Raw genomic sequence first — 24915 nt, 5'->3', positions numbered from 1 at the left:
TCTAACTATAAATGCTTTTACAAGATTTGGCACTTAAGAATATATTTCTGTCTGTAGACAGTTGTGTGGTATTTCATTGTGTGCATATACCTCATTTTTCTTTTACTGTTCTGAAGTGGGATTTAATTGGGCTAAAGTGAGTACATTCTGTAGCTTCAGCACGTAAGGTTTTTCTAGTAAAATATTTAGGTTATTAGGTTATGTACTCCGTGAACTTTGAAAAAGTTTAATGAAGACAGAATTGAACTAGGCTTTGTTGTAAGAATTTTCTTTTCTTTTTGAGGCAGGAAGAAGGGTTTTCAGGAGCTGCGTTTAGGGTAATTTTGAGAAAGTAATTGAAGCCAGTGTGTCTCTCTTCACAGTCCTTGTGCATTCCTCATTTTCCCTTTCTTGGTCGCCTTGGCAGGACGAGGCAAGGCCCACCCATGAACTGGTCCAGAGTCTCATTTCCACCCATTCCACTATTGATGCCAAGATGGCTTCAAGTAGAGTGACACTTTTTTCTGATTCCAAACCACTGGGGTCAGAGGATATAGATAATCAAGGGTAAGTTTGCTATTTTTCTATTTTTAATTTTAAAAAAAAATTACACTACAGAAGATCCTATCGCTCATAACCTATCAGGACACATTTTGGTGTGGTTCATTGCAGGGCATTTTGCTGTGCTTTGCTTTGCTTTGCTTTGTATGTGCATATGTTTCTGAGAGTTCTTCCCCTAGGTCACATTACATGGCATTTCTTCTTTTTCTTTTTTTTTTTTTTTTTTTTAAATATATTTTATTGATTTTTTACAGAGAGGAAGGGAGAGAGATAGAGAGCCAGAAACATCGATGAGAGAGAAACATCGATCAGCCGCCTCCTGCACATCTCCCACCAGGGATGTGCCCGCAACCCAGGTACATGCCCTTGACCGGAATCGAACCCGGGACCCTTCAGTCCGCAGGCCGACGCTCTATCCACCGAGCCAAACCGGTTTCGGCAACATGGCATTTCTTAAAACAGTATGGAGAATTCTGTTTTTAACAGACCCAGAATATTCCTCAACTATCACAAAACATTTTCCATAGATTGCTTCAAAATAGTGGAGCAAGCAGAGTCAGGGAGCTTGTGGACATGGCTGTCCAGAAGCTACACATTTTTGTCTCTGAAGGTGTTACTTACATTGTGTTGTAGTATCTCTTGTGGGGTGATTTCCACTAATGTGTGGCTTATACAAATTATTTTCAGTCTGGGTTGGGAATTTGTATACCTTGTACATAGTTTTATTGAAGTAATTTGTGACCCTCAATAAAAATCATTCTGAAAATGATTGAGATTATCTAATTTATAGCTTATCTATATTAATCCTATCTAATAAAGAGGGAATATGCTAATTGACCCTTGCGCCTTCGCAAAGATGGCGGTGCCCACAGCCAATAAGGAGGGAATAGGCTAATTGACTGCCACACCTTCAAAGATGGCGGTGCCCACAGCCACAAGATGGCAGCGTCCGGCACCCTCAGCCCCGCCAGGGCCAGGCCGGCCCGGCCGCTCCGCGCGCCTGCCTCCGGAGTCCCCCAGTCCCCTCAGCCCCCCAGCCACCCAGGGCCGCCCGAGGCTCAGGTAACCAGGGCCGGCCAAGGCTTGCGCTGCCAGCAGTGGCAACATCAGAGGTGTGATGGGGCGTCACCTTCCCCTGATCGTCGGGTCACCTCCTGCCCCTGAAGGCTCCCAGACTGTGAGAAGAGGCAGGCTGGGCTGAGGGACCCCCTCCCTCCAGTGCATGAATTTTCATGCACCGGGTCTCTAGTAAAAGCATAATATGCTAACTAGACCGGATAGCTGAACGACCTTCCAGACATCATTCCGGATGTCCTTCCAGACCAAGCTGCGGTGGCAGGGGCTGAGGCAGAGGCGGTTAGGGGCAATTAGGCAGTCAGGCAAGTGGTTAGGGGTGATCAGGCAGGCAGGCAGAGGCAGTTAGGGGCAATCAGGCAGGGAGGCAGGTGAGCAGTTAGGAGCCAGCAGTCCCGGATTGAGAGAGGGATGTCCGACTGCCGGTTTAGAACTGGCATTCGGACATCCCCCAAGGGGTCCCAGATTGCGAGAGGGTGCAGGCCAGGCTGAGGGACACACACACACACACACACACACACACACACACACACACCCGGCCGTGCACAGATTTCATGCACTGAGCCTCTATAATAATAAAAGCGTAATATACTTATTAGACCAGACAACCAAACGACCTTCCGGACGAAGCCGGGATTTCGAGGGCCAAGATAAGTCGCCGTGGCTGCAAGGGCCAAGCCCCTTGCACAAATTTTGTGCATCAGGCCTCTAGTTATAAATAAATACTAATGAAGAAAAAAATCATCTGCCTCTTAACTAGCAGATGGTATAGCATGGTAGTTGAGTGCAATAGTTCTACTATTTGGGGAAAACATCTCTAAGCCTCAATTTTATAATCTCATAGTAGTAATGATTATTAAATGCGATAGTATACATAAACTATTTAGCATGATGCAGATAACAAGTATTAAAGATCCCTATTATGGTCAGTGTTATTAGTTATTTTCATTTTTAAGTATTTTGGTCATCCTTGTCTACATGGACACTAATATAGTTACAGTCATAATCAGATAAAATTTCTCTGTCTATATTGTGAGCATTTCTTTTTTCTATAGTCTTTTTATATAGTCATCACTTTGTTATTGGTATATTTAACTTATATAATCTCTCTTAGTACAATTTTTAGTATTTTTTCACAATTTTCTGTAAACTACATTAAATTGCTTCATAAGTTTTTATTTTATCTTGTGAATTTAGCATTTTTTTAAAAGATTTTTTATTGATTTTTAAGGAGAGAGGAAGGGAGCGTGAGAGAGAGAGGGGGAAAAGTATTGATTGGCTACCTTCTGCACACCTCGTACTGGGGATCGACCCTGCAACCCCAGCATGTGCCCTGACTGGGAATTGAACTGGCAACCTTTCAGTGCATGGATGACACCCAAGTGAGCCACACCGGCCAGGACTGGATTTAGCATCTTGATTATGATTCTTTATCAAGTATTGCATTGGTGATTTCAAAATGGCAATATTTTTTCTTTCTTTTTTAATCCTCATCCAGGGATATTTTTTTCATTGAGAGAGAAAGAAAAAGAGAAAGAGACATTGATGTGAGAGAAACATCTATCGGTTGCCTCCTGTACCTGCCCCATCAGGGATCAAACCTGCAACCTTTTGGTGTATGGGACCATGCCCCAATCAACCACGCCAGCCATCCAGGGCAAAATGGCAATGTTCTTAATTTGTTAGCTGGCATGCTTTAGCAAGGAGCTTTCATTTCTACCCCTTTATTTTAGTATCACTTGACAATGGACATTTTTTGTTTATTTCATTTGTTATTATCCTGTTACGATCATTATTCTTTCAGTGCCTATGTTGTCCTTTTAGCCTGTCTCGTGTCGTTTTGGCACATTTCTTTTGCTCTTTGAGCACTTCCTGGCTGCTGACACAGCAGGATGTTCCAGGCTACTTTGTACTTTCCCTGCCTTGGACCTGTAGTTAGCCATTTTTCTAAGGATCACCTGGTTCAGGCTTGGCAGTGATTAGTCTTCTAAAAGATCTATTAAGTTCTCGCTTCCATTTTGAACAGTTTTTCCCTAAAATTAGTCTTTTTCTTTTTTAAGTGTTGTTAGGGAACTGCGTATGAGTTTGCTTATTAAATATTATAGTATTTATTAAATCATTCCTTTCTGTGCTGTGTCATTTAAAACCATCCCTTGACAGTGTTTTCTGCTTTGTATATTTATTGACTTGCCATTTCTAGATTAGCAGATTATTTTATGTGTTGAATTATTTTGCTTTACTTGGTAATATAGGCTGTGGATGCCAAAAGAGGAAAAGCAGGTGGATTTAAAAACTGGTCGAGTACGTCGAAAAGCCATTTTTGGAGGCGAGGAAGATGAGTCTGGGGATAGTGATCCTGAAGATGATGAAGAAATGTCTGAAGGTGACAGGTTGGAAAATAGCTCTAGTGATGAAACAGAAGAGGAAGAAGATGCTGAAGTGACCGGTAAAGTCTATATAGCTGACAAAAGTGCCAAACGGCAGAAATTTGAGATGGAAGAAGACACCGAGATAGATTTGCCAGCATTTGCTGACAGTGATGATGACCTGGAGAGGAGCTCAGAGGATGAAGGAGAAGTAGAGGAAGCTGATGAAAGCAGTGAAGAAGAGGGCTCCAGTGCAGGAGAGAGGGATATTTTAGACTCTGAGGCTTTAGAAAAAGGCAGTAAACACAGTAATGGTCTGAGTGACCGTTTGAATCTGGAGAAGACAATGAAAAAAGCAGCCCTCACGACTTCAGATTCCGGCCATTGCACAGCTGAAGAGGCATTTGCATCTGAAGATGAATCGGAAGGAAACTCCTCTCTCAGTACAGAGGAAATGGACTCAGAAAATGAAGCATTCATGAGGAAGAAGTTTCCAAAGCCTTCTCAAGTGGTCAGTGGTCAGAAACGGGGATCAGAGAGCTTAACTGATGAGACCAGTGATATAGAAGACTTACTCAAAGAGGAAGAAGAGTACAAGGAAGCAAGTAATTATTCCACAGAAACTTCAGGTATGCCTAAATTTAATTTAACTGCCCCTATAAACTTGGCACTGACATATCCTATCTGATAAAAGAGTAATATGCAAATTAACCATCACTTTTTGACAAAGATGGCAGTGCTCATAGCCACAAAGATGGTGGCGCTGATTGGAGCCACAGAGCCAATGGACACACAAGCCCGCAGGGGCGTCTGGACCCCAGCCCCAGCCCCAGCCCCGCGGAGGCCACAGCACTGGGCTGCTGTTGCTGGAGCCAGCAGACACACCCTGCATCCCTAGGTCCCCTCCTCTCATTTCCAGGAAATAAAATACCTGCTGTGCACCCACCTTTTGGCACAGTCCCTGCCCGTCGCAGGTGCCCCCTCCCCCAGCAGGCAGTGCCGTGTAGCTCCCGGGCACCTGTCTTCCCATATCTTACAGGGTCTAATGCGTGCAGGCAAAGTCAGGAATTCAGGCCCCGATGTCAGCTTCCAACTCTCAGGGCACCGCACCAGAGAATGAGGGGAGGGGGTGGGGATGGTGGGGAGGAAGGAGGGGGAAAGGCACCAACCAGCAGTTGCTCTAGCCCTGCCAAAGTTTCACTTTTTATCTGTGGGTTCGCTCCTGGGCCCCACACGAGCTTTCCTGGGATAAGTAGCTTTAGCAAGCAGGGGGACAGCTGGGTGCTGCAAGGTAAGGGCTGGTTGCACGGCCCGGGGTGCGGGACATGCTGCAGGGCATGGGGCCGGAAGACAACGTGAGGGGGAGTGCCTGGGCACCTCCTCCTATGCCTTAGCCACCACCTCCAGCCACCACTGCCACCGCTGCTGCCTCGGCTGCCTCCTCCCAGAGGTATTGTTGCAAACCCTCCTTCCTTCCCCCCACCCTCCGCCTGCAGGTGCCTCAGGAGCCCCCAGCCTCCCCAGGCACAAGTGCCTCTGTAGTAGCAGCAGCACTGGCACAGGGTGTGGAGTGTGCACTCTGCCTGGGCAGAAGGGCCCACGGTACAGAAATGCCAGCCATGGTGCAATCACGGGGTACACGCCATGAAGGGAGACCCGAAGTTTTTCAGGAAGCTCAGATTGCGGTCTGGGCGGAGTTGGAGCCCTTCCCTGTGTGACCCCAGCCTGGGCCTTTCTGGGCACCCAGGGGGCTGGGCCACACCAGCTGCTTAGAGCTTTTGCAGAGTCTCAGTTGTCACATTGAAAGGGCCTAGGAATCCAGTTATCCAAGCCCCATTTTACAGTTGGGGCGGATGAGGTCCAGAGAGAAGGAGGGCCTCCCCAGAAGTCAGTCACTAAAGGCCAAACTGTAATGGCTCCCAATTCCTAATTTCCGTTTTCCAGCATTACTCCAGTGCCCACAGACTGGCGGGGGGGGGGGGGGGGGGGGACATTTGGGGGCGATCAGGTCAGCAGTTAGAAGCGATCAGGCTGTCAGGCAGAGTGGTTAGGGATGATCAGGCAGGCAGGTAGGTAGGTGAGCAGTTAGGAGCCACTGGTCCCGAATTTTGAGAGGGATGTCCGACTTCCGGTGCAGGATCGGGCCTAAACCAACAGTCTGACATCCCTCGAGGGGCCAGATTGGAGAGGGTGCAGGTCAGGCTGAGGGGGACCCCACCCCCCCCACCCCCGCACAAATTTCGTGCACTGGGCCATTAGTCTATAATAATAAAAGCATAATATGCTAAATAGACTGGACGTCCTTCCAAACGACCTTCCAGATAAAGCCAGGGCTGTGAGGGAAGCCTGGGTCCGGTGCCGGCAACCGGGGGAAGAAAGGCCTACTCTTACATGAGTTTCATGCATCGGGCTTCTAGTTTTACAAATAAAACGTCTACATTTGGGGGTCTGCTATTTTGGATATTTGTTAACTTCAAATATTATACTTCAAAAAAGGATTTCAGGGTGATGAGCAGTGAGCCTGAAGTAGAGACAACAGATAAACAGCCTTAATTGATTGGCATTGGTCTTTGCAGGTGCTCTCAAATGGAAGGAAGACCTTTCCAGGAAGGCAGCTGAGGCCTTCCTGAGGCAGCAACAAGCAACGCCAAATCTCCAGAAGCTTATTTATGGGACAGGTAAAAGCTCTGGTTCATATCTAGAAGCATCGCAGTTTCTTAGACTATTTCTGGAAAGGCAGTGAGAAAATTGGTTGGAGGTTTGAGTGGTACTTGTGATATCGGTAAGATATTTCTGGCTGTCATAGTTTGTATTTGGCAGGTGTTTGTATTCATCAGTTTATGAGAACCATAAATTGGTCCTATGAAATAGATTTCTGGCTTTGCCATAAAGCTTTTGATGAGAATAGTCTTCATTATGTCATTTTGTCTCATCTATACAAAATCTTTTATGAGAATTTCTTTTATGGTAGAATTTAGGACCAAGAAAATACAAAGTGGTGAACTTTTCATTGTGGTCCCTAGTTACTACGTGATTAGAACAAGGCCAACAGTGTATTTGTGAGCTAGGAGCATCGAAAGAGGAGGTAGGTGTGGACTGGTTTCCAATCAGCTTTTGCTTAAGTTCTCTTAGTGACTAGGGACTCAGCATTCTTCCAGAGAAACTACAATAACTGAAAGTTCTGCCTGTAAATCCCTTCCCTGCCCCAACCCCTGTTACTCTCCCTCCCCAATGGACTCTCTGCTGCTGCCTTGCAGGAAGATAGCAGCAGCTCCCTGGCTTTTCTCTGACTCATGTGCTCAGGGACTCCACCATTCCTCCCACAAACAGGGACCCTCAGTCCCAAGGCCTCTAGGGTGTTGATTTGTTCTCCCTTTTCCATCTTGGTGGTCTCTTTAGTGACAGAGGATAATGAAGAAGATGATGATGCCAGGGAGGAGCTTGGAGGGTTGTTTCGTGTCAGCCAGCCTGCCAGAGAGTGTAAGTACAAGGCTGACTCTTTGGACTGCTCCAGATTTCACTTGGATGTGCCCCATGACTGGGATTTAGAGGAGGTAAGACTGAATATGAATAGTATGTTTTATATATGAGAAAATTGTTCTAAAAGATCATGTGATTTTAATGTTGCCTACCTGTTATTTTGTAAAATAACAGGATGTTGTCCCAGATGTTGGTGTGTATATTTCATGCATCCTAAACAATGAAATGTTCTAAGTTTAGTCGGACTATGTGCCTGTGTTATGGAGAAAAGGAAAATGTTCAGCTTTTATTTATTTTTTTTTCAGCTTTTAGTATGGATAGTATTTGAAGCATTGCACATAAATCTTATACATTTAAAATATTTTGTTTTATGATTTGATTGAATCTAGTGTCCCTCATTTGGCAGTTGTAATTTCTGCTGTTTATAAACAAGTAAATCTGTTACGCTGGTGGTAAATTTTCGTTCTTGTTCCCCGTTCTCTGATTACACTGGGAGTCACTCAGTTCTCAGACTTGCTAGGCTTACTCCCCTCTGTTATCTCTTCTGGAATGTTCTTCTGATCTTCCCAAGCTGACTTCTTTTGATCATAAAATGTCACTTCTCAGAGAGCTCCAGTCATTTTCACATTAGCTATTTTAATTTACTGAATAGCGTTTATGTACTTTATGAGGTGTATTAACCATTTTTATGGTAAAATTTAATACAGATTTTAGAAGACCACATAAAATAGTTGTTAACCTAATGAATGGATTACTAGGTGAGGACCCTTGTGGCCACCCTGTGCCCATCCTAGTTATGGTCCTTCCCTTCCCTGCAGAAGGAACATGACTCTGTGCTAATCATCGCCTCCATCATTTCATCCTTCAAGTTTGTATCATAAACACCATAGTTTACTTTTACCAGGTTTTTGGGGGGTTGTTTTTCACTGTGTCTTTTTTTTTAAAATCTTTATTGTTGAAAGTATTACATATGTCCCCTTTATTCCCCCATTGGCACCTTCTAGCCTGCTCACTGTGCTTTTTAAAACTTTAAATATACGATCCTTTTCTCTGCCCATCTCCCCTTCCATTTAATTTGTTTAAGAAACCAAGTATTTGGTGCGTAGTTTCTCGTATTATGTACTTTATAAATTCCATTGTAACCCTATGGGCAGTTTATTGGGCTCCTCTGTCCTCTGTGTTTCTAATAGAGTGGTGCAGAGAAATAGCAATAGAACTCTGTGATGATGGAAATAACTTATATATGAACTGTCCAATGTGGCTACTTGTGGCTGTTGAGCACTTTATATGTCTAGTGAGACAGAAGAACTAAATTTTTAATTTTTAATTTTATTTAATTTTTGTACTTGGTGTGAGATGAATATGACTTATTCTTTTGCATATGGAAATCAGTTGTCCTAACGGTATTTGTTGAAAAGACTCTTTCTTTCCCTTTACCTTGTCTTGGCACCCTGGGCAAAAAAAATCACTTGACTATAGATATGTGGGCTTATTTATGGACTCTTAATTGTATTCCATTGTTCTATGTCATTCCTTGTGCCAGCACAATCCTGTTTTGATTACCGTCCTTTCATAGTAAGTTTTGAAATTGAGAAGTGTGAATCTTCTAGCTTTGCTTTCTTTTTAAGTTGTTTAATCTAATCTGGATCTCGGGTTTTCTGTATTTTAAGATCAGTTTTTCCATTTCTACAAAGAACCAGCTGGGATTCTGACAGGGATTGCACTGAATCTATACTTAGAAAGTATTGCTATCTTAGCAATATTAGGTTTTCTGATCATTAACATGGGATGCCTTTGCATTTATTTGGATTTTAAATGTCTTTCAAGAATGTTTTGTAGTTATCAGAGTATAAGCTTTGCACTTTTGTTGAATGTATACGTAGCATCGTATTCTTTTTGATACTATTAAAAAAGGAACTGTTTTCTCAGTTTCATTTTTGGATTTGTTATTCCTAATATAGAGAAATAAAATTTATTATTCTATACTAATCTAGTATTTTACAACCTTGCTAACCTCATTGATTGATTAGTTAGTTCTGCTGGTTTTTCAGTGGATTCCTTAGAATTTTTTGTAAACCAGATTACATCACCTGTTAATAGAGACAGTTTTCCTTTCTAAACTGGATGCCTTTTATGTCAATTTATTGCCTAATTGCCGTGGCTAGGACATCTAGTACAGCGTTGAATAGAAGTGAGAGCAGATAGACTTTCCTATTCCTGATTTTAGGGGGAAAGCTCTCAGTCTTTCATCATTAAATATGCTAGTGGTGAGTTTTTAATGAATGTCCTTTACCGTGTTGAGGAAGTTTCCTTTCATTCCTAGTCAGTTGTGTGCTTTTCATGGAGGTTCTAATTTTTTTTTAAATTTGTTTGGTCTTTGGTTCCCCTAAGTCAATGATTAAGCTTAATGAAATAAGGATCATCTGGGAACAGCTTGCCTATAAAACTTATTGGCATAAGATAGATATGTTCAGTAAATGTTTAGTGAGTGAGTGTAGGCATGAAGGAATGAATAAATGAACAGACTTGCTTTTGCATGCATTGTAATCATGCTAGCCTCAAGGCTACTTTTTGAGAATTAGGTTGTGTATGAAAAACATGATTCATAACCAAAAATATGATTCAGTTGAAAGCCAAACAGCCACAATAAGTCTGGAGTAGCAAATAGTAAGTTAAAAATGCTGTTTAACTGCATTGTCTTAAGAACACTAATAAACTTTGAAAATCTGTTGAATTAGTAAATGTCTGTTTACTTACGAGGTCAGTGGCTAATAGGACTTTGCCTGTCTAATGAAGTGCTGATGTTTCTGTGTAAGGTTATGAACAGTATCAGAGATTGCTTCGTGACTGGGAAGTGGGAAGAGGATAAAGATGCAGCCAAGATCTTAGCAGAAGATGGTAAGTAAAGGGATGTGTCCTGTCTTTTTTAAGCTTTTTAAAATTTTTATTTATTAAAAAAAATTTTTTTATTGATTTCAGAGAGAGAGAGAGAGAGAGAGAAACATCAATGATAAGAGAATCATTGAGTGGGAATTGAGCCTGTAACCCAGGCATATGCCCTGACTGGGAATCGAACCATAACCTCCTGGTTTACAGGTTAACTCTCAACCAGTGAACCACCCCGGCCAGGCAAAAGTCTATATTCTTAAACAAAGATTACCTTCTTTAAAAGTTCCTCAATATTTTAGTGGTTGAAAATAGTCAATTGTGAAATGCTTTGGGGAACACTGACAGAGTTATGGGTAATACTCTGGTTCTTCCTTCCATGGTGACCTTATTTTCTCTCCCTGGTTAACTGACTAATTAGATAAAAACCTTGAAGAAAAGTGGGAAACTTTCCATAAATTTTATCATGTATTTGTTAAAAATAGATTTTTGTGAGTGTGAAAAATGTACTCGTGCAAGAGTTAGGCCTTCCTTCCTCCAGATGCTGGCACCGGCTTCCCTCTGGCTCCTGGGACCCCGGCTTCCCTTGCAGTCCCAGCTTCGTCCAGAAGGACGTCTGGTCTAATTAGCATATTATGCTTTTATTTTTATAGATAGCTGAGAGGAACAAAGGAAACATGTATACTCAATCTTTTCCAGACCAGAAATTCTTGGTGGCTATTTGTATTGTAATTGTGTTAAGGGAGAATTGGCGTCTTAATGATATTGAGTCTTCCTTTCCAAAAACATGGTACCCTTTGTTTGTTCAGTAGATAATATTAATAGTGCCTTCTTCACTGGGTCAAGTTGAAAAATGTAGTTAAGTCATGTAAAGTAAAGTACTCAGAGCAGTGCCTGGAATGTAAAATACTTGAAAGTGTTAGCTAACATTAGTCCATGTGCCTTTGGTAGCATAGTGAAGCCTTTATAATATTTAATTAAAGATCTTGTACATTTTTTAGTTTATTTCTAAATATCCTATTTTTTGTTTTTATTACAATAGAATCTTCCCATCTTTTATTTCCTTTGGCTCTTTGGTTCTTTGACTCTTTCTTATATGAAAATGTTTTAATATCTTTCTGAAGTTGCCTCCCAGAGGACTTTTAACTTGTCTGTTTCTTTTAAGGGTAATATTCATAACTAAACTTAGAGCTTCAAAAACAACTGAATGAATTAATGGGCTCTTCATGTGGGCTCAGCACTGTTTTAGGTACTACTCTTATAATCTAAGATTTTTCCCTTGGTATGTCACTGTTGTGTTGAGCTTATTGGTGAGACTCTTTTTCACATGTGCTTGTTATCTAAGCCATTGCTTTTCCAGTCACTCTTGACATTTCTGGTTTTGGGGGTCTCATCTGCAGGGCCACTCGTGCCACCTCTGTGTGCATCTCTGCTATAGTGTCAGTTACCTATACTGGAAAAATAGCTCTCGGTTGTGTGGGATATTGAAGGAAAGTATGGAAATGTGGATTGGGCTTGTTTACTTAAACTGAACGGGTTATGTAATATGGTTTAACAGTCCTGCCTTCTCCTGGGGTGCGTAGTGTAGGAATAGTAACAATGAAGTTTGGGATGCGGACCACACTGTCCACCTGGAGCTGGTAGTACTAGGGTGTCATATGTACCCCATTCAGAGATGAGTCATTTGGATGTTCTTTTCCCAGAGGAGCTCTATGGTGACTTTGAAGACTTGGAAACAGGGGACGTGCACAAGGGAAAATCAAGCCTGGATACTCAGGTATGACTTTGCCAGGTGGCTGTCAGCCACTGGTCCTAAAACTGTGGTCAGTATATTCTGAGATAGGTCTATTTTGAGACATTCTAATCTTGTTGTCTATGTAGATTAGAGACTGGATGGATTCCTTCCTGAAAACATGGAGGGTGGGGACAGATCAAAGGTTATTGATTTACTTGTTATTCTTTCTTTCTATGTATATAAAATGTCTCTATTGATTTTCAGAGAAAAGAAGGGAGAGGGAGAAAGAGATAGAAACATCAGTGATGAGCTTTAACTGATTTGGCCCACTGGATAGAGCATTGGCCCTTGGACTGAAGGGTCTTGGGTTTGATTCTGGTCAAGGGCACCTAGCTTGGTTGTAGGCTAGATCCCCAGCCCAGATCGGGTTGCCTGCAGGAGGCAACCAATCAATGTGTCTTTCTCACATCGATGTTTCTCTCTCTTGTCTCCCCCCCTTCCCTTCCAATCTCTAAAAATCAATGGAAAAAATACCCTCTGGTAAGGATTAACAACAACAACATAAAAGAAACATCAGTGATGCGAGAGAATAAAAAATCAGCTGCTTCCTGCATGCCCCCTCCTGGGGATCGAGCCTGCAACCCGGATATATGCCATGACCCGGAATTGAACCTTGACCTGGTTCATGGGTTGATGCCCAACCACTGAGCCGCACAGTGTCTGGGCTACTTGTTATTCTTGATTTTTGGAGTGACACCTATTACCTCTTGCTGTTATGATTCTTCAGTCATTGAAAGTTTTAGCTCTTGGGTCACTGTCTTCCTCTCCACCATTATTTTTGCCATCATTCTCCTGTTCTTAAATCATATGTGGAATCTAATGAACAAAATTAACTACAAACAAAATAGAATAGACTCATAGGTAGAGAATTGTCAGAGGGGAGGGGATTCAGGGGCTGGTTGAAAAAGGTGAAGGGATTAAGCAAAAAAAATAAGCCTCATAGACACAGACAATGGTATGGTATTTACCAGAGAGAAGGGTGTGGGGGGGAGCGAGAGGGAGCGGAGCGTTGAGCAGGTCGGGGTAGGTAGAAGAAGGTATAGGGGAGTTAAATGGTGATGGAGAGTTGACTTGGGATGGTGAACAAATAATAAAATATACAGAATTTGTATTATAGAAATGTACACCTGGAACTTATATAATTTCATTAACCAATGTCACCCCAATAAATTCAATAGAAAGAGGGGGAAAAGAAGAAAATATTCATATCTAAGCAAAAAAAAAAAAAAAAAAGCCATTTAGAAAAACCAATTCTCTGTTATCCCTAAGATTTTTTTAGAACAGTATCTGGGTGGAGACACTTGCCGCTATTTTATTCACATTTGGCATTCCCAGACAGACTAAGGAATTGCAGTTCATTGTAATGCAGATGTCTAAAAGTCTCTTGTAGCAATACATGTTATTTAAAGCTCAAGGCTGTGTTTTGTTCTGTTTTGTTTCATGATGATCATAACTTAGATTTTTGCAGCTCAGTAGAACTTTTTAAGTCTGCTTTAAAGCTAAAGAAAATATTGCCACAAACTTTTACAAAATTTTCTCTTCTGGAAATTTAAGACTGAAGATGTAGAGGAAGACGTTAAGGAAGAAATTGACTCCTCTGCAGAGGAAAGTGCCAAGAAAAAGCATTTGGATAAGAAGAGAAAATTGAAGGAGATGTTTGATGCAGAGTATGATGAAGGAGAAAGCACATACTTTGATGATCTTAAAGGGGAAATGCATAAACAAGCACAGGTAAGAAAACTCAGATCCCATCAGCCTCATTTCAAGGCTGTAATACAGTGTTGTGAATCCTTAACTTCTTTAGCTCTCTGCTCCCTGATCTACTTCTGTGCCTCTCGTTTGGACTCCAAGGTCGAGGTGAAGATGAGTGTGTTCATTCGTGTTTATTCATGCAGTCCTCTGTTTCTGCAAGAAATCAGAAGATACCAGTTCCTGTTTTGTACCAAGAATTAAGTGTGAGGAAACAGAAATGGCTGAGACACTGCCACCACCTTTGAGGCTCTCAACTGTGTAGTTATTTGAGGCAGTGAGTTTATTTAAATGCCAGTGTGGCCTTAGCATTCATATTACTGCTCCCTAGAACCATAAGGAAATCATTTGAATGGGTAGGTGATTCTTGGCCTGTGTGGACACACCACTGTCTTCAGGAAGGGTTGTCTGAAACTCACCTTGATCAGAGTTCAGGAGTAGTTTGAGTTAAGGGGAGATAAAAAGGGCATGTGGCATGCTGAAAGGGAGCTAGTCTAGCCCTCCTGCCTGGGGATGCTGACCTCACTCTGAAAGACACAAAGTTGTGTGCACAGTTGATGGGGAGTGGGCACAGGAGTCTCTGTAAACTGGAACACACTATGCCTTTTGCAAGTTAAGTATATCATTTGTGAAAATGTGATCAACCTAGACCTTCATCTAGTCAAAGAAGGATCTGCTGGTTAGTCATTAACATAGTGTCTCAGGTCTGTACTGACCTTATACAGACCGTGACTAAGAAATGTAAAGTTAGTTCTGAAGTCTGCTTCAGGCATTTACAATTTAATTCACCTAGAACTTCATGGGCCATTGTAAAGGTCTTGACGGGCTTACTCAGTGGAATGGGGCCCATTTGAGCAGAGGATAGATGTATGTAATCTAATTACCTTGAGAGGGCTGCTCTGGCAAGAGTTTGGTAAGATTAAGTAACACACACTGCAGGATGGGGAGGTATGTGGTAGTGGAGGTGAAAGAAAATCAAATTCTGGGTATACTTTGTTTGAAAAGTAGACCTGTACGATTTCCTAAATGTGGGGGGTGTGAGAGAGAAAATAAGGATGACTTCCTGGAAGAACTGAGTTTTCATAAGTAAGATCGAAAAGCTTTAGTTGGTATAGGTTTGTCTGGGAAGATGAAGTTTAGGTCTGTTAGGTTGGGGTCATTTTTCAGACAAGTAGAGTGTCAAGCTGGGAGGGGTTGGAGCCAGGGTCTCAGAGCTAGATGCTGCTTAAAGCCATGATATGGATGGGACAGCGAGGGATTGAGTGTAGAGACAAGAGGAGAGGTCCAGTACTGACACTGGGTGCCCCATTGCAAGACTGGCAGAGAAGAGGCAGCAGTGAAATCGAGGAGAATGCCAGGTATGCTGGAAGCTACTACAGAAGGAAATGAGACATTATTCCAGATCTTGCTGATGTGTTAACTATAATTAAGACAAAATTCACCACTAGATTAGGAATGTTGAGGCCTTTATGTGACTGCAAACATTTTTATCGAGTGTGGGTTAAAGTCCAGTTTTAGGGAATTTAAGAGAATGGGAGAAGAGGAAATGGAGACTGCAACTATAGAAAACTTATGTGGCAATTTTCTTCAGAAAAATGGGATTCTAGTTGAAGGAAGTGGAGTTAAAAGGAAGTTTTAAGATGAGAAAAATAATAGGTAAGATATATTGGAATCAAGTCCAGGAGTGGATGATACCTAGTGTATCAGTGAAATTGAATAGACAGACGCGAGTGGCAAGGGAAGGAGGAGAGGGGAGGTGGGGGACCTGATCGGCCCTGATCACTAGCCAGGCCTTGGGACCCCACTCATTCATGAATTTTGTGCACTGGGCCTCTAGTATAATCTATAACAACCACTCAGTAGAACTCTGTGCTGTACCATATTGTAGCCACTAGCCACATGTTGATACCACTTGAAATGTGACCAAGGGACTGAATGTTAAAATTTTTATTTAATTTTAATAATTTCAATTTGAAAAGCCATCTGTGGCTACCATATTGAACAGTGTAGAGCTATAATGAAAGGCTAGACATGGGTGTAAATCCTGGTAGAGAGGTTGAGTGTTGAAGTTCTTGTAGATGCTTAACTTTTGAGTAAATTAGGAAACAGCAGCTAAGAATGAGGATGAGGGCTTGGATATTGGGTGATTGAAGAAAGGAGGAAAAGTGTGAAATAATTATTTGGAGAGTAAAAAAAGAAAGTGTGTACTGGGGAAATTGAGGGTCTTTGCTAATCACCATTACGGCTCCTTTCTGTGTTGCTGACGTTTGCTGTATATTGGAACAGCAGAGAAGAAAATTTTGGGACATATCCTGAACAAACTGTGAAGATAGAATATATAATATTTTTAATTAGGATAAAGCCTAAATAATTCTGCTTATAGATTGTTTATTTTGAAATAGCTCATTTTTTATATATTAATCTTACATTTATTAAAGATGACAGTATTGTGGGTTTCTTATTGTGTTTCTCCCCCCCCCCCCCCCCCCCTCTCTTATATAGCTTAACCGAGCAGAATTTGAAGACCAAGATGATGAAGCCAGAGTTCAATATGAGGGTTTTCGACCTGGGATGTATGTCCGAATTGAGATAGAGAATGTCCCCTGTGAATTCGTGCTTAACTTTGATCCCCATTACCCAATTATTTTGGGTGGTTTGGGCAATAGTGAGGGCAGTGTTGGATATGTACAGGTAGGTACCCTTTGCTGTGTGATATGATCATTGAGGTTTTTTTGGACATACTTTCACCGAATAATCTTATTGAAATCTCTTCTCCCCTCAGTTGCGTCTGAAGAAACATCGTTGGTATAAGAAAATTCTCAAGTCCCGAGATCCAATCATTTTTTCTGTAGGGTGGAGGAGGTTTCAGACCATCCCACTGTATTATATCGAAGACCACAATGGAAGACAAAGACTTCTAAAATACACCCCTCAGCACATGCATTGTGGAGCAGCCTTTTGGGGTAAAATGTGATTAGAATAATTTGCCTTTAGGTTAATTTAAACATTTAAGCTTTATCATTAGTTTCCATTTTATGAAATCCCAATTCTCTCTCCTTTTTTTTGGATTGGAGTATATATGCATGTAAAATAGATAGTAAATTTTGTGGTTCACTATATATTTTTTCCTGTTTTATTCAAGGTCCTATTACTCCACAAGGAACTGGATTCTTGGCAGTACAGTTTGTCGATGGCACAACAGTAAATATCTCGGATGTTTTATTTTATATATTATGTTTGAGATATATCTTAAATATGGAATATGTACATGATACTTTAAGTGGAAAATTGCTCATTTTTAGTGTGTATAGTAAATTACTTTGCTTTTAATTTTCCTGCATCTTTTTAAGTAGATTGTGGGAGTAAAGAAGAGGGAGGTAGAAGAATTTTAATGGTACTAAGGACATTTTATATTTTTATGTACTTTTTTGATGTGTTTTTCTAAAAATATGTAAGCAGTATTCACCATGTGCTAAGTACTATACTATACTAATACTATACTAGGTTTTGGGGATGTGTCAGATACTAGCTAGACATAAGGCTACACCCTGTAATGTTGGGTTAGCAAAATATGTTCACACCGTCTTCATGTGATCAATCAGAGTGGGTTTTATTGTCTCCATTTATCAGAAAAGAAAACAGAATACAGTGGGGCCTTGACTTACGAGTGTCCTGACTAACGAGTTTTTTGAGATACCAGCTGTCTCGGCCGATTTTTTTGCATTGAGTTGACAGAGTAATTTGAGTTAACGAGCTCGGTCTCTGAACGAATTGAACTTGTAAGTCAAGGCCTCACTGTAGTGAACAGATGGAACCCACTCTGGAGGTCTGAAATGTAATTTCTTAAACAATATAACCAAACTTTCATGTTCCTTTTTATCTCAGATAAGTCATTGTTGTGAAACTATGTTACTGTGAGATCACCCTCATTCAGGAAAATACTGAAGACATCAACATTAGTTTGGCTTATGTTCATTATAGTTTCAGATTGCTTTTGTTAAAATACTGTTTTGCATGTTCAGATATTCTTTTTTCTTAGCTAATTGTAAGTGAAGTGCACTTTGCTAATTTATTGTATCACAGAATTGTAGTTGTTCTCTTGCTGATATTATTCCTGTATTCAAATTTTGGGGGTTTCCTTTTTAGCCTGATTTCAGGATAGCTGCCACAGGAACTGTTCTTGATTTGGATAAATCCATAAAAATTGTGAAGAAATTAAAGCTAACTGGTTTTCCATATAAAATTTTCAAGAATACTTCATTCATTAAGGTCTGTATATTTACATATTTATAAATGTATATTATAGGGGTGGGCAAAAATAGGTTTACAGTTGTGAGTATACAGTTTATTCTTGTATTTATTTATACTAGAGGCCCGTTGCAGGAAGATTCCTGCAAGAATAGGGCTTCCTCGGGCCGATTGCGCCGCCTATCCTCGCCACCCAGGGCCACACACGGGGGCCCGGATGGCGGCTCGCACTGGCCCGCCCTACCTGCAGTATGCAAATTAGCCTCCATCTTTGTTGGTGGTTAATTTGCATATTGCTCTGATTGGCTGGTGGCATGGCAAAGGTATGGTCAATTAGCATCTTTGTCTTTTATTAGATAGGATTATAACTGTAAATCTACTTTTGCCTCCCCCTTGTATTATTTTTTCAGAAAAGGAATTTAAATAAACTTGGTCTTAGATATTTTCAGTTTACTAGTACTTTTTTCTGTTGGCTTCTGTGTTACTTAAATATGCTCAGCAATCTTAAGGTGAAGTAAAATAGAGATAGTTAGTAATTGAGGCTATTACTTCCAGTGAGACTGTCATAGAGCTAATATGTGTAATCTTTCATTGGGCTTTGTTTCCTGCCTTTTTGGTTTGTGTTAAGAAAAGAGAAAAATCATAGATTTATCAGACAGATTAGTAGAAAAATAGACAAAGCCATTCTCAACATACTTGTGGACAAGGGTATAGAGAGATGGACACTTACGTGGTATAACATCGGAGGGTGGTTTGACGTTTATTGAAACTTTCATTGGTGGGTATTCCCACTAACACAGAGTTAAGATGATTATAAGATGTTCTTACAGTATAGCATTTATCTAGCTCTTTGTTTTCTGAGTGTGTGCACCTAAGTAATAGGAAATGAGCTGGATGGACAACAGAGGCTATCCAGCTTAGTTCAGACTAACAGATATCTTCTATTCGATATCAATGATGAGCATGATAATGAGCCCACGATAGATAACATTTGTATCTTAATGTTATTTTGGGGAAAATAAAATAGAGTTGTATTCTTTTTAATCTAGTAATTCCACTTAAGGGGGAAATAGTTTGATTATTACCTTTATCACCCTTCAGTGAGTTCTGTTTTATAACCAAGGATGTAGTTATGAACTAAGAAGTAAAGTATCTGATTTTGTGTGTGTGTATTTTTTTACATATATATATATATATATATGCCTGTAGGGAATGTTTAATTCTGCCTTAGAAGTGGCCAAATTTGAAGGTGCTGTGATCCGCACTGTCAGTGGAATAAGGGGACAGATCAAGAAAGCTCTCCGAGCTCCCGAAGGCGCTTTCCGGGCCACCTTTGAGGACAAGTTGCTGATGAGTGGTAAATACCTTTCTATTGATTTCCATCTAGTGTGGGTTAGAAGTTGCAGTTCAGGTCTTTAGAAAACTGGGGTCAGCTCCAGCTCTTCCGGTTGGAGCATCATTGCAGTGTGCCAGGTCACGCTGTATCTGGGGCCATGTGATTCACAACCAGTAAAAGTTTTGTGATATTCAGGAGTACATAGTTCACTTGGTAAAATCTGTCTTCAAATTCTGTGCAACCAGCTTGAGAAGTTTGGGGTGAATGTTTTGTTCTTTGTTTGACATATGGATATGAACCTTCTTCTGAAAATGTTAAAGTAAATGTCCTCTCTTTCCAGATATTGTCTTCATGAGAACTTGGTATCCTGTCTCCATTCCAGCCTTCTATAACCCAGTAACATCTTTGTTGAAACCAGTTGGTGAGAAAGATACCTGGTCAGGAATGCGGACAACTGGTCAACTCCGGCTCGCCAATCGTGTCAAACTGAAGCCCAACAAGGATTCTCTGTATAAGGTACAGTCACGCATGTGCTCTCTAGATGGGTCGTCCAGATGCTTTGTATGTAACATTTCCTGTGCTTTGAATTTTCAAGTGGAGAGTCTAAGATTAAATTTGAATGAACATGTTGTATGTTTATAGACTATTTTAGAAGAAACATTGCAAAGCAGTAATAATTGTTTCTGTGATTTGGAAAATAGACTTAAACTTTTCATTGTATATTTTGGACTGTTTTTTTCCACCACATATACTTACTACTTTTAAAAATAATATGCTAATTCTTATTGAAGCAATGTGGGTTTAGGGGAAAGTTTTTATTGAAATGTTAACATACATACAAGAAAGTATACAAATCAGAAGTGTATACCTCAATGATGTTAACACACTCAGCTTGCCATCACCTGGATGAAGCAATAAATTACCAGCACAACAGAAGCCCCCCCGTGACCTTTCCCAGTCACTCCTCTTCAACCTCAAAGACACTCACTGTCTGATTCTGACTCCTGACATGTAAATGAGGTCTGCCTGTTTTTGAGTTTTATAAAATACAGCATGTATTTTGCCTGGCTTCTTTCAGTAGTAGTATGAAATTCGCTCATGTTCTTGTATGTAGCAGACATTCATTTGTCGTTATTGTCTAGTAGAATTCTGTTATGTGATGATGTCAGTTTATCTACTGATGGAGTTTAATTGCAATATTTGGTTATTATAAATGCTGTTCTGAGTACATATGTATGACTTGTTTGGTGTGCACAAGCACCCATTTTTGTTGCATAGGTCCCCACGGGTGGGGTTGCCAGATTACAGAGCAGCATGTGTTCTGTTTCAGCGTATGATGCCTGTAGTATTTTGGAGTCATATTCAGTGAGGCTCCCACTAACAGCTACCAGAGTTCTGGTTGGTCCATATCCTTGCCAGTCTGGCTTCATCAGTACTTTTTTATTTTAAGTTCTTAGTATCTGTCTGGATTCCCATTTTCATTTAGATTTTGGTCTCAAAACTTCCTTTTTTTTCTTTGCAGGTTAACATTACATTTGAAAAGAGTTGTTTTAATGCAGGATATTTAATTGTTATATAATAAGATGGTAGTGCAGGGTATCAGGCTGATCTCTGCCTAAGACAGAAGGTCCCCGGGCATTACTTTTTCTTTCTTTTTAAAAAGTTTTTAAATACGTTTTTATTGAGTTCAAAGGAGAAAGAGGGAGAAGGAGAAAGAAACATCAGTGATGAGAAAGAATCATTGATTGGCTGCCTCCTATACGTCCCCAACTGGGGATCAAGCCTGCAACCAGGCATATGCCTTGACCAGGGATTGAACCTGTGACCTCCTGGTTCATAGGTTGATGCTCAACTGTCTGAGCTACACTGGCCAGGCTTGGGCATTACTATTTCTTTAAAATAGTTCATAAGATTTTGAACCATGTTACATTCATGTCTCTTAGAATATGCTGCCCTTCAGTTCCTGGCACCTCTTGTCCAGTCTGTGGTGCTTACTCTTTTTGAGAAGGTGATTTCTCTTATTTCTTTCATTCTAAAGCATTTTAGTTTCTTAAAACAGAATATTGAATATTACTATAGATGATGTCTTTAATAATAAATTTAAAAAAAATTTTAATATATTTTTATTGATTTCAGAGAGGAAAGGAGAGGGAGAGAGATAGAAACATCAATGATGAGAGAGAATCATTCATTGATCAGCTGTCTCCTGCACGCCCCCTACTGGGGATCAAGCCCACAACCCAGGCATGTGCCCTTGACCTGAATCAAACCTGGGACCCTTCAGTCCGCAGGCCAACGCTCTATCCACTGCTAGAGCAATAATAAATTTAAGGACATAAGAGAAATATTGCTTTATATAGTTGATGTTGACCTTGGTAAAGATGTAGGGTAAAACTCTCTACTTATTAACTAGTTCTGAGGCAGTTAACAATTTTAGTCATCTGAATTTAAGCATAGAATTTAGATTACTTTAAAATCTGAAAGTAGAGCTTACCCTGCATTCATTTGTTGCTTAAATCTCCGTTTTCTCAGCTGGCCTTCCATTAGAAACAGAACAAAGTTAAACTTCTCAGTGAGAATTGGGTGAGGAGACTGGTTCTGAGGAAGAACTATGTCCTTAAGTCCAGAGAGGCTGATAGTAAAGATGAGCAGTGAGATTATTCTTGTTCGGCCAGAAAAACCACCTCAGTGCTCCAGAGATAAGGCCGGGCTTTTCCATTTAGAGAGACTTTGGATCTTTTTATCTGCTCTGTAAAGACTCCCATAGTACATATTGTAGTAATAGGCACATTTGAATTCTTGGGAAGAATTGCAAATATTCTGTATATTTCTCTGTTTCGCCTAGAGTTATGCATGTCTTTTGAGGCAGTCCATGTTTGATGTATGATTGAATCCTTATTTCTGATTGTCAGCAGATTCTGGTGTTACTAACCTTGTGGGAAAAGCCAACAATCCGTTGAGAAGATTTTATGCAAGTTTTAAATGCATGTAGGTCATAATTTATATCAGCCTTTGTTTTTTTTGTTTGTCTTTCAGCTGATTGTGAGGCAAAAGAAACATTTTAATTCACTACACATTCCGAAAGCCTTACAGAAGGCCTTGCCCTTTAAGAACAAGCCTAAGACCCAAGCAAAGGCAGGCAAGATACCAAAGGACAGGCAGAGACCAGCTGTCATACGGGAGCCTCATGAAAGAAAGGTACTGTCAACGAATGGCTTACTGCACATTGCATTTAGATGTGAAAATAATGCTTTCAGTAGCACACCTGACATATCCACTGTGTTCTCATTTTTCATCAGAAAGGATAAGGGCCAGAGTAATTCAAGGCCCTAAGAACTGGAAGCTAGAGGAAAACTAGTCTATTTTCCTTCTGTTCAGCTATGCTCTGTCTCATGCATTTTGATGGGAAGAATTGGCACACAGCTGGCGAATCACTCTGTGTTAATTGGTTGTACATAGTATCCAAGAGTGACTGACAAAGGTAGTTTTGTGGTGAAGGTCATTAAAGTATTTCGCTAAGTAAATAGACTCCCACATATAGCTTCATGCAAATTGTAATTTCCTAACTCAGGATACATTTCACTAGGTTAACATCCACTTGTATCATAAATGGATCCTAGTTTTTGTACAGTCAGTTCTGACACCGTGGCCCTTAGAAGGCAGGCCCGCAGTAAGTGTAAGGGTTTTCTGATGCTCACTGGGTTTTGTCCTTGTCAGGTCCTTGCGCTGCTGGATGCTCTGAGCACAGTGCACCGTCAGAAGATGCGGAAGGCCAAGGAGCAGCGGCACCTGCACAACAAAGAGCACTTCAGAGCAAAGCAGAAGGAGGAGGAAGAGAAACTGAAGCGGCAGAAGGATCTCAGGAAGAAGCTCTTTCGAATTCAGGGTCAAAAAGAGAAAAGAAATCAGAAGTCCAGCCTGAAGGGGCCTGCGGAGCAGTTGAAATGAGCTCCAGACTGTCATTGGGTCTGCAGGGGTGGGTGCTTTCCAGTATTGTAGCCCTTGTCAGTGACAGGTAGGGGCGCTAGAGCCAAGAAAGATCTCTGCTGGATTCATCTCCCATACTGTGCCTTTGAGAAGAGAAATGGAAATCTGCTGATAGGATGCCTGTTTGTTCTCAACATCTGGGTTATGTCAAGATTGAAAGCAGTATAATTTGTGCCCAGCCAGTGTGGCTCAGTGGAGCATCAGCCTGTGAACCAGGAGGTCAGGGTTCAATTTCTGGTCAGGGCATATGCCCAGGTTGCGGGCTCGATCCCCAGCAAGGGGCGTGCAGGAGGCAGCCAATCAGTGATTCTCATCATTGATGTTTCTATCTCTTCCTCACCCTTCCTCTCTGAAATCAATAAAAATATATTTAAAAAATAATAAAGCAATATAATCTGTGGCTTTGTAGATTCTCTCACATTTCTCTTAAATTTTTTGTACATAAAAAATGATTAGAATTTAGTTTTGGCTTAATGTTTTCATTAGGGATGGATGCCTGATGATTGTGGGTACTTTATCACCTTCATGCGTCTTCCAGAAGGGGGGATATTAACTTCAAACCTCAGCTTTAAAGTAAAGTTATGGAGAAGGATGAAGGGTACAGCACAGCTGAGTTTCCTGAAGGCCACACGGCGTGCAATAGTGCAACAACCCAGCTACAGATGGGAGAATCCAACAGCTTCCGTGAAGCCAGACTTAGAGACTTGCAAAAATGTAAAACTGTTACTTTCCTACAAATGGTTTTGCTTTCGAAAATGTTTTTCACAAGAATATGCTGTTTATGTTATCGTATAATAAACTATTTTTTGTTCTTTTAAGACAAATTATTAAATTTTTCTTAGCTCTAATTTCTTATGTAGTAAAAATTGATAGCTACAACCCACACAAAAACTCTGAGGACCTCAGTCATCTGTAGTTGAATTCTATTTTTATACCATGTGGTCAGTGAAGATGCTTGAAATGATTTCAGTATTCTTGAATTTAAGACTTATTTTGTATCCTAACATGTGGTCTATCTTTGAGAATGTCCCATGTGCACTTGAGAGTAATGTATATTCTGCTTTGGGATGAAATGTTCATTGATATTAATTTAATATCAATTAAATCCATCCAATTCAGAGTGCCAATTAAGGTTGCTGTTGCCTTGTTGGTTTTTTGTGTGGAAGTTCTATGCTTTGATGACAATGGGGTATTAAAATCTCCTACCATGACTATATTACTGTTGATCTTTTCCTTAATTTGCAACAAAATTTTCTTTCTGCATTTAGGTGCTCCTATGTTGGGTGCACATATGTTTGTTTGCAAGGGTTATATCTTGCAATATAACAAGATATTGGATCAGTCCCATTTCTATTATGTAGTGATCTTTGCCTCTTGTTATGACCTTCGTTTTAAAGTCTGTTTTGTCAGATACAAGCATTGCTACCCCAGCTATTTTTTTTTTTCGTTTCTAT

General features: G+C 40.6%; 1 protein-coding gene across 1 annotated transcript in view; it reads left to right on the top strand.

The window, feature by feature from the left end:
* Positions 1 to 24676, top strand: part of BMS1 (BMS1 ribosome biogenesis factor) — a gene marked incomplete at its 5' end in the record, with an annotated part of 34567 nt that extends 9891 nt beyond the window's left edge. Inside the window, 15 exons of the mRNA XM_081105065.1 lie at positions 407 to 546; positions 3867 to 4609; positions 6557 to 6658; positions 7380 to 7534; positions 10277 to 10358; positions 12050 to 12123; positions 13696 to 13872; positions 16393 to 16581; positions 16673 to 16853; positions 17033 to 17091; positions 18037 to 18159; positions 19348 to 19495; positions 19815 to 19990; positions 22511 to 22672; positions 23192 to 24676. Of these exons, the coding sequence (XP_080961191.1) occupies positions 407 to 546; positions 3867 to 4609; positions 6557 to 6658; positions 7380 to 7534; positions 10277 to 10358; positions 12050 to 12123; positions 13696 to 13872; positions 16393 to 16581; positions 16673 to 16853; positions 17033 to 17091; positions 18037 to 18159; positions 19348 to 19495; positions 19815 to 19990; positions 22511 to 22672; positions 23192 to 23422 (2742 nt within the window). The 3' untranslated portion in view covers positions 23423 to 24676. The remainder of the gene's footprint in view (positions 1 to 406; positions 547 to 3866; positions 4610 to 6556; positions 6659 to 7379; positions 7535 to 10276; positions 10359 to 12049; positions 12124 to 13695; positions 13873 to 16392; positions 16582 to 16672; positions 16854 to 17032; positions 17092 to 18036; positions 18160 to 19347; positions 19496 to 19814; positions 19991 to 22510; positions 22673 to 23191) is intronic.
* Between the last annotated feature and the right edge of the window lie 239 nt (positions 24677 to 24915).

The sequence above is a fragment of the Myotis nattereri genome, assembly GCF_964212035.1.
Source record: "Myotis nattereri genome assembly, chromosome: 13".
In the NCBI taxonomy this organism is placed as follows: Eukaryota; Metazoa; Chordata; class Mammalia; order Chiroptera; family Vespertilionidae; genus Myotis; species Myotis nattereri.
Note: the sequence above shows the minus strand (reverse complement) of the source record. Positions and strands in the feature narration are given on the sequence as shown.